The following is a 15,203-nucleotide window of genomic DNA, read 5'->3' as shown; positions in this document are numbered from 1 at the left end:
TTTTCTAAATCTATTATTTTTTCTTCTTTAATCTGTTAATATGGCAAATAACAATTATAGATTTTCTAATACTAAGCCATCCTTGCAATACTAAGATAAGCCCAATTTACTGTTTTTCATATATTACTGAATCTGATTTAGTAATATTAGTATTTTAGTATCAATATTTATGAGTGAAATTTGCTAGTAACATAATCTTCATGTATGTTTTGTTACCTAGATTATACTGACTTCAAAGAATGAGTTAGGAGATATAACTTTTTCCTATCATGCCAAAAATAATCCAGACTTAGTGTTTTCTTTGTGGACTTACTTGTTATAAATTTCAGTATTTAGCATCTTCCTAGGTTAGTATTCTTTCACTTTTCAAAGATTATCTCCGCTATTTTAGTTTCAAATTATTTGCATGTTTAGTATTTTTTTCAAACCTTTGCTTATTTGTATTTTCACTTATAAAAATAGATTTTTTGCCTTCTTTCATTTTTCATCTTTTCAGAGCTATGCTTATTTTGTTAGCATTTTCAAGAAACAAACTTTGTTTCTATTATTTTTATCACTGTTTGTTCCATTGTTCTTTTCCTAACCTGTTAAACTGAAAATTTGATCAATTTTTAACCTTTTCCTAATAAGCATTTAGTTTATAAATTTCCCTGAAGAACCACTTTTGCTATATCCCAAAATTTGGGTATGTAATGTTTTTGTTTTTTAATATTTAATGATCACAATTATTTCTTCCTTTGATCTATTAAACAGTATTTATTTTTTTAGTATACTTTAAAATTTTTGTTCTAACAAGCTAGAAAATATAATCAGTATAAATATGTTGTAATTTTCTGCAATTTGTTTTATGGCCTAGTTTTCATAAATGCTCCGTGTGTGCTTGAAAAGAATGTAAATCTCTTAGTTGCTGGATGCAGAATTCTACTTACGTCCATTGGACCAAACTTATTAATGTGTTCAAACCTTCTATTTCTGCTGATTTAAAAATGTTTGTTGTACAATAATATAAGCAAGTTGAAATCTTCCACCTCAGTCTGTTAGTTTAAGTGGCTCTAAAAGCTTTTGTTTCATGTATTTAAAGACTATTTTATTAGAGACATACATGCTTGGAATTATCTTTTTGGTTAAACTTTTCCCAATATGTAGAAACACTACTCTTGGTGATACTCATTTTTTATGATGGGCCTAAAATCTGTTTTGTTTAATATTTAATATTTAACTTTCGACTTCTCTATGTACTTATATTTTTGAAGTATATTTTTGCAAATATTAAAGAACCAAATTTTCATCTTAAATTTTATACCTTGCCTTTAACTAGTAAGTTTCCTCCATTTACATTTATTGCGATTATAGACACACTTGAATTGACTTCTACCATTTTAGCTTTGGGTTTGGAATTTTTGTGTACTACATTCTTTGAGTGCATATCCTTTACATTCTATCATGTACATTTAACTAAAGTGAATTAAGACCTTGACACCACTACAATAAAATATTTTAGCTCTGATCTTCCCTATCTCCATTTTCTTATTACTGTTGTCCAGAACAAACTCTTCTGTTGATTTGGTTTATTTAGAGTTACCCAAGTGTTCACTATTTTATTTGTTCACAAGTCTTTTTTGTATCTTAGATCACCATTCTGGGATCATTTTCCTTCTTGTTGAAGCACTTCTTTTAGAGTAGAAAACTTGCTAGTAAACCCTCCTTTAAAAAAATGTTTATTTGCTCTCATCCTTAAAAAAATTATTTCACTTTCTACCTACATACACAATTTCAGGTTGACATTTTCTTTTCCAATGCCCTGGACAGTATTCCACTGCTACTGTAGCTATTAAGTCTCCTGTTAGTCTTTCCTTTATAGGCAATCAATCCTTTCTCTCCGGGTAGTTCTAAGATGTTTTTGGGTCTATGCGTAAATTTATATTTATCTATGTATTGTACTTCTTGAATATTTTTCACCACTGGCCAATTTGCAGCCATTCTCTCTTTAAGTACTGCCTCTCTTCAATTATTTCCTTGTGGGTCTTAATTTTTTGTTTTTAACCTTTCATATTTTCCATTTCTTTATCTTTTATTTAATATTTATGAAATTGATTTTTCAGATGTGTCTTCTAGTTCTCTAGTTTTCTCTTCAGCTGACTAATCGGATGTTAACTCTTCCATTGAGTTTCGAATCTGATCAATTTTATTTTTCATTTTTGGATTTTAAAAATGTTTATTTAAAATTTCATTTTACATGTTTATCTGGTTAGGTACATACACATTATATATGTAACTATTTTATATTTCTTATAAAAATTCTAACATTTTCAATCTTTTGGAGGGATGTCTAAATTTACTTTTGTTAGCTCTTATTCAAGGTAGCTTGCTGTCTTTCATGGGTTTGGTGATCTCTGACAGTGTCTTACTTACTTAATCTGTGGAATTCCTATGTTTCTGTCCTAGAGAAGATTTTCTTCATAAAGTATCTGATTCTACTATAGAAAGTGAGTGACTTGCAAACTAGAACTTGAGGATTTTAGAGAATTTTAGCATAGAAAATAAGTTCTACTGTTATTTCAATGTTTGTTATCCTCATAAAGTTATTGCTACAGGAATCCATCCTTGACAACTCACTTCTCCTGGATACCTGCATTTCTAAAGCCAGCTCCCTGCCATTCTGGCTCTTACCCTCTCCAACTTCCTACTTCTCTGGCCAAATCTGTGGACTCAGCTTCCAGTCTCAATCTCTGAGTAGTCTCACTCTTGTGCTTGGGCACTCACTAACTCTTATGTGCTGAAGCCTAAGCTTGTCCAGATTCATGCTCAAGTTTGTTGGCTTGTTTTAGGGTAAGGGGTTGCTGGAGACCATGCTTAAATTTAATGAGACCAGAAATGCCTGAAATTATGCATCTTATGGAGGTCTTAGAGCTCCTAATTAGTCATGATACTAGAAGTGGAAATTATGCAAGTTTTTTGACACTTTTAAAAAAACTTACCTCTATTTATATATACATATATTTGTAAGTATATAAACACATACACAAACATAAGGCTAATATCTCAAACACTAGATTTCAAAAAAGAGCTAGAAAGGTAAATAAGAATTCTAAATTAAAATTATGATCCATGAACTGGTATTTGGTCCTCTGGGTTTCTCACACTTACCCTTAGTTTTTTAGGAAGATCAGCAGCATCTGTAAAAATTTTGTTAGATTTGAATCTATAATGCAGCATTCACCTTGTCAACATATAATGGCAATTTCTATTACGAGTCCAATTTGTGTTACAGGGATAACATAGATCATTCTATATTTCTAAAATGTTCCACCTACAACTTTTGAATAAGGTGGCTATAAAACGACTAGTTACTGGCTATAAAATGGCTAGTATTCTGTTTTCATTACCTATTTTCTGAAAGGTCAGGTCCTAAAACACAGTAAGTTAACCTCAAACAAAAGAAAAGTACATGTAATACTGGCCTTGATTTTTAGCATTAATACATATTGTTCTTTATTTGTGAATAATTTGATGCTCCCCCCCTTTCTATCCTCAATGTCTAGCACAAAGAACGCATTCCATAAATATCCATTGAATAAAAGATGCTACTAATTTTACAGGAGTAAGATGCAAAGGTTTCCCATTATTACCAATAAAGAGAACAATTTGCTTTGAATCTTCATGATTTTGCCCTTCCCCAAGACAAAAAGTACTTGCAAGAAGGGTAAGTGAAGTTAAATAGTCTTTGAGATCTTCAATATAGTAAAGCTAATGCATATTTTGACCAATAGGAAGTTTCCAAAAGGAAATAACACTTAAAACCAAAGTTACGAATTACAATCTATTTAAACTTTAATTTGTGCATTTGTGGTAATTTATGACTGCAAAACACTTTTTTTCTTAGAATGACAAAGTTAAAGGCACAATTTATTTGAATGCATAGTGTGTACCATTCTAAAATACCTAATTTCCTTACAAAGTGCTTAGCAGTCACTTACACATACAGTAATAGCAAAATATATTTACACTCTATAGAGTTAAAAATTTTAAAATCTGACTGAAAAATATATATATTTTAAAAACTACAGAAAAATTAGTGCTTTTTTTCAGCTTAATTGTGTGAATATACCCTGCCCTCTAATTTTTTTAGTGATTGACTTCAATTAAAAAAAAATTTCTGTACAGTGTAGTTACAAAATGCTATGTCAGTTTTTAATGCTAAAAGCCTATTTTAGACATTGCTTTTTATGCATATTTGAAAACCAGAAAAGGTGAACAGACTGTACCTCAAAAGTATTTAGTGTTTTTTTTTAATGCTGTGTTAATACTGTTTAAATTAAAGTCAGACAATTAAGCAAAGATCCTCTATTGTCTTTTACCAAAAGTTAATTGGCATTTAAAAATAACTTTAAACAACATATTGCTCCTTCTGTAAGATTATCTCCCAAAGGATCTTGGGTAATAATCGATTTGAAAGGAAATATGAATTATCTCTGAACAATTTTAATTGTTCTCAGAGTACAACAAAAACATGCCAAAAACACCCTGGCAAGGCTGAAATATTTGTTTTTAGCTCAACTCTCTATAAACAAATGTGCTTTCATGTTTCTCATAGGATTTAAACTTAACAATTTTAAGACATGAGATCACCGTGATTAAATGGTTAATTTCAGTTCCTGAGGTATGATGACCCTACCATGCTAAATAAGCACAGAATCAAAGGTGTTATTATTGAACTAAGGAAAAACAATGAAGTCATGGTATAGAAGGGAAAAACAAACCAAAACCAAAACCAGACCAAAACAAAACAAAACAAAACAAAACAAAAAACAAAACAAAACCCTGAAATATTTAAAAAAAAAAAAAAAAAGTTCACTAGAGGAAGTATTACAACAGAATATTTCCAGGAAAATCTGGACCAAAACAAAACAAAACAAAACAAAACAAAAAACAAAACAAAACAAAATAACCCAAAGAACTCCAGGCAAGTGGAAAAGTCATGGCTTACAAAAAGACTTTCCTATAAGAGCATTAAAAAAGCCACAAAAGGATCCTCTGAAGAGTTGTAAAAAGTATTTGATCAAATTATTTTGGAGACTTTTGAGGTACAGCTTTAGTGTTATAATAATTTTTATAAAATATAGACTGTTTTATCAAAAATATTTATACATTCTGTTACAATATATTGCTTTTGCCCTTAGTGACTGCCAATATAAAATCTGGATCCAGTGGCCTACAATGTACAAATGCACTTAACGTAAATGCTGGAGTTTGAGGCGTCTGCTTGGCCACTGTACAAAAGTGATGAAGTGATGAAATTAAATAAACCTACAACATAGAATACATTACAACTTGCACATATACATGTTCACAGCATGTATACAATGATAATCCCTATGTTTTAACAAAGATATAGTTCCCTTCTACAGTAGACACAGAACAAGATGAACGAGGTTGAAAATGAACAATGAGTATCAAAAAAGGAGTAATCAGTTCACTGATTTTGGAAGAAGGTATGATTGAGCATACTGAGTGTCTAGACTTTGGGAATGCATACAGGTTTACACAGTGTCTTGGTTCTGGCTAATCAGAAGTTCTCATTCTTAAAATTTTAAGTAAATGCTGATGTTTAGTTATTGCTATTCATTTCAGCATGGTTCAATAAACAAAAATCGTTTGGCAAGTAGCTCTGTTGGAAAGCTATGAGGTTCTCTTACATGGTTGGTAAAGATAAGGCAATAAAATTTTTCTCCTAATAAATACAGAAAATTTACAAAACAAGATATCAATTCATTTCATTAAAAAAAGCCCCAAAATGTGCATTAACTACAACTATAATTTTTTGCTATTACAGTAATTTCTTTAAAAAAAAATAAGAGCATTTGCCTTATTCAAACAGAATCATATTATGTGTGAATAGTAATAGCATCCCAAGCCTTTTTTTTTTAAATACAGCTAAGTGAAGTTAACTGATTAATTTTCCTTCCACTTATGGCAGGCATATGGCAAATATAGGGACCGTAGAAGAGTGTTTTTTCCTTTTTATAAAAAATAGATTATTGATCCAAAAGTATTCACTTGTGATAGATTTTCACGGCCGACGTTCATTCAGCTTAAACTCCATGAAACTGTTTCCAGTGCTCAGATTTACGCTGAAAATACATTGAGAAGCCACTTTTCAAGAAGGTATTAGAAGTACTTTTAAACAAATCTTCATGTGTTTTAAAAAAACAAACTCAGAAGCTACTGGTGGCACAGAGAGCAAATGAAGGGTTGCTACTTTTAAGAGGTCATCTTGTGAGTCAGTCTGCTTGGTTTCACAGTGTCTAGGAACTTAACACCAATCAGCAATGTAGTCAAAATCTCTGAACATTTCCTGCTCCTCTTCTGAAAGTATCCTTGGTTCTCGAGGTGGAGTCAGAATAGGTGCTTCTGAGGTAAATTCATCATCAAAATTACTAACATCTTCCCGTCCTCTAATGGTAGGTACAAAAGGTGGCTTTACTTTTTTGTCCATTAGAGCACTCCAATCGATTAGCTGGGTTAAAAAATATAAAACGATCAGTTTAATTTCCTATTCCTAATTGCTACGCTTTCGTAAACATATTTTAAACTTTCATACTTACCCGGAAAAATGGGTGCTTTTTTACATCCTCTGCATCTTTTTCACCAGCTCCAAGGCGCCTTTCAGGATTTCTTCTTAATAGCTAACATAAAGTAAAAAAGTTAAAATAAAACCAGTGACTTCATTGATAAGGATTCTCATAACTTGCAAATATTTAGAATTTTTTGGGTATGTGTTTGTCTAAACCATGCAACATCTATGAACTGAAAAACAACTGTGAAATGTTCTTCGATATAAAAAAATTTAAGTAGTTTACAAACCATTAATTCTTACCCTTCTCATTATTGAAATGGCTTCTGTAGATAAGAACCTTGGATACCTTACTTCATCATTTACAATACTGTCAAAAACCTCTTCTTCATCATCGCCAGGAAAGGGAGACTAGAAGAAATATCTTTGAGTAAGTCAAAATAAGTTTCAATACAGTAAAATCTTACCGCCTATCCAAAGTACAATCAAGAACCAGGTAGTGAAAAACAAAAACAAATACAAAAAAAGAAACCCACCAAAACACCAAGCAAGGACAACAAGAAGTCAAAATAGTATCTATTACCCAGAGGATATACCATATACTCGTACTGAAATCTTCCTTAAAGATTTCACAGACCTTTCGCAGATCTTAATAACAGATTTGGTCATATCATATATCATTTTCCATTTAATTTCAATCCATTCCATTTAATTTCATCCATTTATCGGGCCAGACTGTCAATATTTTGAGTGCCCACTAAATGTGGGAAATATTTACACAATAGACACAATATGCAAGAATCTCAATATTGTGGAAAGACAGAGGAAATGGGTCAGTTGAATATGGTCATAAGTGTTACGACAGAGGAAAGCAGAGTTTGTGGAAATACATCTGATATGGATGTGCTTTGAATTTCATAGTCAATAGCAAATTAATGGTTGCAAAACACAATTAGAAATTTTACAGGCATAATGACTGCACTCTAAGAAACAGCTACCAACAAAATTAAACTGAAAGGAACTCAAAAAGTATATATTTCCAGGCATATTTAATGATCTACACACAATAGTTCTTAGGGCATTTCAGTAAGCAGAGCATTAAAATGATTACTCATAATGATAATAATGACTGAATCATAAAAAAAGTAGTTAAATAATATTTAGCATAACAATTTGATGTACAAAGGGATAAACTCTCAATTGTGCTGCAAATGTGAAATATGACTTATTACTTCAGAATTTCAGATGGCTGAGATAATTTCAGATGAGTGCTTACTTCTTGTACGGTATTAAAGAATAAGAACCAAGCAGCAAGTAAGATCAATGGAAAGGGAGATATCTTTGACCTGAGGAATCTGTGAAAATGAATTCAGAACTTCCTGAAGCTGAGCTGCCCCCACTCTATTGCTCATAGCTAAGATGATTACAAACTTTTCAGTTAACAAAACTTTAGTTTATTCATTCACGTATGCGAAATATAAAAATCAAATACCTACAATGTGATACAATAGAATTTCTTTCTGAAATTGAGACAACTCGGGAAAATTCTATTTCACAAGGAATCTCAATCAGAATTTCAAGTGGTAATACAAAGTGCTTTTGTCTCCTATTTGATCAGTCACTTCTGTATTTGAAAACTGTCACTCTATAAGTCCCTGAGTAGTGAAGATCTTCATATTTGTTAAGATAAAGTTCCTTGTTTCTGCAAATAGATTATAAGCTAAGAAGGCTAACAACAAAAGGCTAACAAATGTATTTTAAGCACATATAATAATGCCAATAGTCTGTTCAGACATCAAGCATCTAACTCCAGTATCTAAGGTTACTTTCAACTTCTCTGATACCTTTATTCTCATTTGGCATTGGGAAAGGAGACCTGGTACAGTAGTTTTTTCCTGGAGTCTTTCCAGTACTCCAAACTTGTACAAATACAAATACAATTTTCAAATGCAAACTGAATATGCATGATATATCCAGTGAGTTTTCAATTATTTGTAATACTAGAGAAATTAGATATAAACTTTTGCCAAACCTTGCTTTTATTATAAAAAGTAATTACTGCTAAAACTTCACCAATGCTATAAAATTATAAACTATACTGATGAGTTTTAAGTTTAGTTCTTTTCCCAACTACCCTCTTTTGGAGTTGCTAAGGAGAAATGAAATTGCAAAAAGGAATTGTGAAGGAATAGCTGACTCCACTGTCTCTTATCTCCTAGTAAGTAAGAGCTTAATTAATTAGAAGCTCTTTTAAAAAATATGGAAGAGAAGCTTCCTCACTGTTCACTGCCAAATCCTCCAGTCACCTTAGAATAGGAGGAAATAGAATCAACTGGCTCTTAATTCTGTAATATTTTGTAATTAACTCACTTTCTTTGCAGGTCATCCTTAATATGGAGGGTAAATTTTAAGTAAGCATATAATTTTTGGTAACTTAATTCAATCTCATACGTAACTGAATACTACATTTGAACAAGTGACAAAAACGTTACTTTTTAAAAAAATTTTAAAGGATTTCATACTTTTTAAAGGATTTCAAGTATGCCAGAGCTTACAGAAACAACTATTATGAGCTCTTCTGGCACTCTTAGAAAGTAAAGCCTACAGTGGATTAAGGATAAAAATACATCTTTCCACCCTAAAACACCACATAGTGGCTTTTCTAAATAGAAGTAAAAAATTCAAATTTGGACCACTGGTTGTAAGAACAGAAACAAGGTTGGGTTGATTCAGTATTCTATCCTGGAGGCAGCAAAGCATAATGGTTTAGAGATAGGTCTGAAGCCAGAGAGCCAGGGCTAAAATCCAAGCTCCAACAAATGAGACCTGTGTGTGACTTTAAGCAAGTTATTAAAAACCTTTTTGTCTCCATTTATGCATCTGAAAATGGGCATATGATTAGTGCTGAGCTCATTAAAGGCTGATGAAAATTAAATGAGCTAATATTTATAAAGCACATAGAATAGTGCCTACCACATGATAAACATTTTAATTAGCTATTCCTTTCCCTCTTTTTCCAACTATTCATTCCAATTTGACATACCAAAAGAGGCTATCATCGGGGTAAACTGAAATCATCTGTTTGTGATAAGCGCCACTACATGACAATCACAGAGAAAAATTTTAGAAATTTCTGACATTCAGTAATTTGGTCATTTATTCATTCAATTACTAATTTACTGATGCCAAGAATGTACAAGAAAGGCTATTGGCATTAGAGAAACAGCAGAACAACGAACCAATCCCATAAGATAATTTTTCGTTCATCTCAAGTTCATGAAGCCCCTCTAAGTAGTTTTCAATTACTTGTCTAAATAATGACAATTCCACCCGAATTTATTATTTTCATCCATTTATAATAAAATGGATTAGCCTCTTATTACTGCTTTATTTATTAGATATAATTCACTGTTTCCTATGCATGGACAACTAACTAAGTTATCCCAGAAATTTATTTCAAGTTAACCTAAAGAAAATAGCAGAAAAAAAAAGTTAATCTTTCCAATTCTGCTGTATCATTTTTGAAAGTAACATTTATTTTTGACCAAGGTAAAGCTGACTTTTCTTTACAGATATAGAGGACATTCTTTTTATGAGTCTTTTTGCTATTCTATTCCTTATGAAATGATTAGTTATATTATTAGATCTTAAAATCATAAAACTATAGCAATACCAAATATGAAGAACTAATTTCAAAGTACTGACAATGCATTCCACAGATAATATAAAAAATCTAAGACAGAAAGTGAAGGTACTATACAATCATAGGCAATTTTTAGTATATTATATTTATAAAACAAGTTCTATTTATACAGGAGACATATTAAATGGTTTTACAAATGACACTTTGTTCTTTCAATCCTCTTTCTCCTTTTCTTTCTCACCTATTTTATACTGCTTACCTCACCAACAAGCATTTCATATATAAGTACACCAAGGCCCCACCAGTCTACAGCTCTTGTATAAGATGTTTCCGTTAATACTTCTGGGGCAAGAAATTCAGGAGTGCCACAGAATGTGCTTGTTCTATCTCCATATCCCATTCCTGAAAAAGGTAAAATTTAAATATTTGTTAGCAAAGAAAAAATCCAGCATAAAAATTAGAAGATGTCCTTAAGAAACAAAACTAAAGTTTCATATTAGTGCATGCTGACAAAACTCAAGATATACCAAAGATTTTTAAAGAAAATGTTAAGTACTGGTATAGAGAAGACTCTGTAATAGCAACTTTACTATTTAATTAAAGAGTAAAAATAAATAAAATTTCCATACTTTTATTTACTTACTTATCTTTTCCTTCTTGTCATTAAAGTGATGCCAAGAAGTTATAACAAAAGGAATTGCTTCTGAGCTTCAATTTCTATCATCTTTTCAATTCAATCTTTTAAATAAGTTTACTTGCTTCATTATAAAAATAACATTAAGTATAATTTGAAAAATACTAAACCGCAACTCTTGGAAAATCGAGTTGACCAAACGTGTAATATAATTTAGATACGGTATTACTATTTTAGCTAACTAATTTTCAAATATATGTTCCTCATAAGTTGCTAATATATTAATCAAATATATATTCTACATGTTGAAGATAATGTCAACGTATTCTAGAGTTAAAAGCTCATTATAAACGTCTTATGAAAAAAACTAAAAGCCATTCATTGCAAATTTAAAAAGGTATACATTTATAATGACTGAAAAACAAATTTGTAAGTCTACAGACCAAGACTTGAAGGGCTTAACTAAATACATTATTAGTACATTAGGGTAGGGGATTTTTTTTTTTTTGAAAAATTTCTTTAACATTGTTATGTTGTTTTTTTTCCTTCAACAAAATATTATTTTTGAAAAGAGTTAATATAATATCTGTGTAAGTTCTATACAAGCCTTTAAAATGACTTGGTCGAGATTAGGAAAAAGTTAACAAAGATGGAAAAAGAACTAAAGTTTCTTGATTTTTATTCTGTGCTCTCATCACAACTAGAGCATATTATATATGTCATACTTTTTTCTCCTTGTGTTTTCAAATAGTAATATTATTATGTACTATGTATATTTTTATGATAATGAAAAAAACACATTTAATAAGTGTGGTTATTGAATACATATTTTCTTAATACCTATTATGTTCTAGGTATCCATGCCAAGTGTTGGGAACATAAAAATGAGAGTAAGACACAATTCTTGTCTTTAGAAGTGTACATGAAACCAGAGGAAAACATATATACTGATAATTTTATAATGATATGGAAAGAGCAAGATATTATAGAAACAATGAAAAAGAAGGACTCCTAAAGCTGATGTGGGGATTTGAATAGGAAGAGAGGAGTCTCAGGTAACTTATATGGGCAGGTGACACCTGAGTTGAGTCTGAAGGATGACCAGACATTAGTCAGTAAATAGAGTTAGGATGGGTGATAGTGGTAGAAAGACAAAGACTGTAAGCAGTCCTTTGTTGCTGAAAGCAGAAAGTACTAGGTAGACACCGCCAAGAGAGCTGGCTGGAGAGGTTGGCAGGTAGACAAGGAAGGGCACTGTATATCACATCTTAGCCACTGAAGGATTTTCAGCAGGGGAGTGCCATGGTCAGATCTGTATTTATGTGGGCTCTTTAAGCATTTTGGCAGTCACATGGCAGACCGATTTGAGAGAGAAAAAATTAGAGATGGGAAAGGTAAAGAGACTATGAAAGTAGTCTTGTCAAAACAAGATGATGGTTGGCAGTGGTTGAGGGGAAATAAAATATTTAAGATACATTATGGAGGTGGATGTCAGCACAAATAGGATTAATTGGATGTGGAAAGTAAAGAAGAGGACAGATTCCATGGTAATTCCACATTTTCCAATTGGAAGACTGAGAGGATTATAGCACCATCAACTATGAACTAGATTATCTGAGGAAAAGAAACCATTTTTGTTTGTATAGCATTTGAGGTACTTATTGACTATTCAGGTAGAGCTGTCTAGTAGATAGTTGAATATATATGCTAGGAAAGGAAATAATAGATGTAGGAATCACTAGCATATAGTTGGGAGTTGAAAACTAGCAGTGAAATGCAATGAGCTAAAGGACAGATTCTAAGGAACAAAAGCATTTAAAAATCAGCGGTCCAATACAGAGAAGTCCAATAACAGAAAAAAAAAAAAACAAAAAAAAACTTTTATTGGATTCAGTAATTAGGAGGCTAGTGGGTAACTAATGGATATATACTTACAAAGTTAATAAATAAATTAACTTAACTACTTATTAATTGAACATTCACTGAATACTGAAGATGTGCCAAGCACTATCCTATATGCTATGGAAACAAAGATAAATAAGAAACAAGACACTACCAGTGTAAAGGGAGAGATTGACAATGTTTGTTATAATACATTAAATGTAAAGATAAGAATACCTATTTACTATATGTTAGGCACTGTGCTACATATTCAAAATATTCCTAAACAAAAACTGTATTTATTTTACAGCTGAGGAAATGGACTCAATGAGATTATAAGTATCTCATCCAAAGACACAGAGCTAATAAGCTGCAGAGCCAGGATTCAAACCTAGGACTGTCTGGTGCCTAAGTCTGTGCTCTTCACACTTTCTTATGCTACCTCTGATTCATATTTCCCTGGTTTACTTATTTATTTACTTTTGAATATATCCTTTACTTTTGAAAGGATTCTTGATATATGTATATTTTTTCCTATTTAAAAATGTTTTAAGAAGCTGAGGAGAATTTTTTAGGCCTATGTAATTCACTATGTATAGTCCTAACAAAGTCGAAACTTTGGTACTTAACCAATGTTTCCTTAGAGTAGTGATAGAACTATTAATCACACAAAGAGAATTTTAGTTTTATGCTATGATTTCTGAAAACCTAACCTTATTCATATCCACAGAATTCTTAATAATGTGATTAGGTTATAAGAACAACCTGTAATATCTTACTAAAGAATAAATTAAAAAGTTAAAAATAAAAATTCTTCTTTCCATAGACAAACGAAAACTATGAAAGTACAAAGGAATAGTAATCTAGTAAAAAGGAACTTTAAAATGTCCAATTACCTTCTTTGCAAAGACCAAAATCAGCAATTTTCACAAAGCCTTCTGTATCGAGCAATAAGTTATCCAATTTCAAATCTCTGTTCAGGATAAAAAAATGCAAAATGAAAAAAAATCACTACAATCAGTAGATACTGTAGTAATAAAACCATTTCACAATGAGTCATACTTTCTATTTACTGAAAACACATTTTTCATTTCATGATCTGAGATTTAAATAGTACATTATAAACATTTTTCTGCCTTTTGGAAAGTCTGTTACTCTACATAAAATATTTTCTGAATACACAGAAAAGGAAGAATGTATTTAAAAAGAAACTAAATATATATTTTAAAGCATGAAAGGAGTTCAAGTATCTAACTCAGATTTTATTAATTTGTCATTTGTGATAATTTGACTTGGATTAAATTTGAAGTTTGCCTATATACACAACATCCACAAGAAAGAATTGTTTAACAGTATAAATAAGCTATCAAGGGGGCAGTTTTAACTTTCTAAAAGAATAATTCAAAATAAAGAGAAAGTTTCTATCGATACCAGTTGATTTCTAATTAAGTTGCAAATATTTTATCTTTTGAGTAAAACAGAACGATGAGGACACTCTTACCTTGAAAATATTGTTAAAAGTTTGAATAAATCAATGTTTATTGTCTCCTAATTATGACTGGCCTTCCCATAATTTGTCTGGTCTAGAGCAATGCTATTCAAAGCGTTGCCCACAGAGTAGCTGCTGGGCTATGACCTATCTGTTACAAGTCTGCAATTAGATAGGGAGCTTGTGACATACATAAATCTGTTATGTCACCAAGTACAACAAGACTTAATGAAGACAGCAGGGTGATGTTTTATACACTCTGGCACAAGCTACTTAGCTTATTAGAGACAAATTCTGAGTACTAGTCTGTAGAAGCATCTGTAGTGGATCAGTCGAATGTAAAATATTTACCAGGATGAATACTATTGGTGAATTGTGTTACCATAGGCCAACTTATAATTTGACTATTCTAATTAGGTAATGGGCAGAGATTCAGGAAGAAAGAGGTTCATCATATAATTATTATGTTAACCATGTCTTTCAAAGTTAGAGTTTAACTTTTTTAGAGGTCACTTGCATGAAGGAAAAAATTAAGAAGCTGGTTAAACACAAAATATTTTTAATTATCTTTATTTCTAATTTTACCAAAGTAAGCCATTAGAAAGTATTAAAACTTTACTTACCTATAAACAATTTTGTGTTCATGTAAATACTGCAACCCAAGAACTACACATGCAGCATAAAATCTGTTTGAAGAATTAAATTTAAAAAAGTTTTAATACATTCTACTGCTCTTGAATCCCAGTTTATATTTTTATGCTTCAAAGCAGAATTCTGTAGTTAACTAAGTTCATAAATATTTATTTAATTCTCACTATGTGCCATACATAGTGTGAAATGTGCTAAATATTGGGGATAAAATTAAAAACTAAGAAAAATGTAATTTCTATGATGTAGGCCATTAGCTTTGCTGATGGAGTTGCTGTGGTCCTTAGAGTAGACACTGACTTGGTTCTATAGGAGAAATTACAATATGCTATAA

General features: G+C 31.1%; 1 protein-coding gene across 1 annotated transcript in view; it reads right to left on the bottom strand.

Annotated features, from left to right (window-relative positions):
• Nucleotides 1-5,037: 5,037 nt before the first annotated feature.
• The window catches only part of PKN2 (protein kinase N2), a 118,433-nt gene continuing 108,267 nt past the window's right edge, over nucleotides 5,038-15,203 (bottom strand). The window contains exons 17-22 of the mRNA XM_006919385.3: nucleotides 14,845-14,907; nucleotides 13,629-13,705; nucleotides 10,477-10,619; nucleotides 6,878-6,985; nucleotides 6,606-6,686; nucleotides 5,038-6,517 (exon numbers count right to left, since the gene is read on the bottom strand). Coding sequence (XP_006919447.1) covers nucleotides 6,314-6,517; nucleotides 6,606-6,686; nucleotides 6,878-6,985; nucleotides 10,477-10,619; nucleotides 13,629-13,705; nucleotides 14,845-14,907 — 676 coding nt within the window. The 3' untranslated portion in view covers nucleotides 5,038-6,313. The remainder of the gene's footprint in view (nucleotides 6,518-6,605; nucleotides 6,687-6,877; nucleotides 6,986-10,476; nucleotides 10,620-13,628; nucleotides 13,706-14,844; nucleotides 14,908-15,203) is intronic.

This window comes from Pteropus alecto, unplaced genomic scaffold (assembly GCF_000325575.1).
Source record: "Pteropus alecto unplaced genomic scaffold, ASM32557v1 scaffold25, whole genome shotgun sequence".
Taxonomy (NCBI): Eukaryota; Metazoa; Chordata; class Mammalia; order Chiroptera; family Pteropodidae; genus Pteropus; species Pteropus alecto.
The sequence above is the reverse complement of the archived record's forward strand: the minus strand, read 5'-3'. Positions and strand labels throughout refer to the sequence as shown.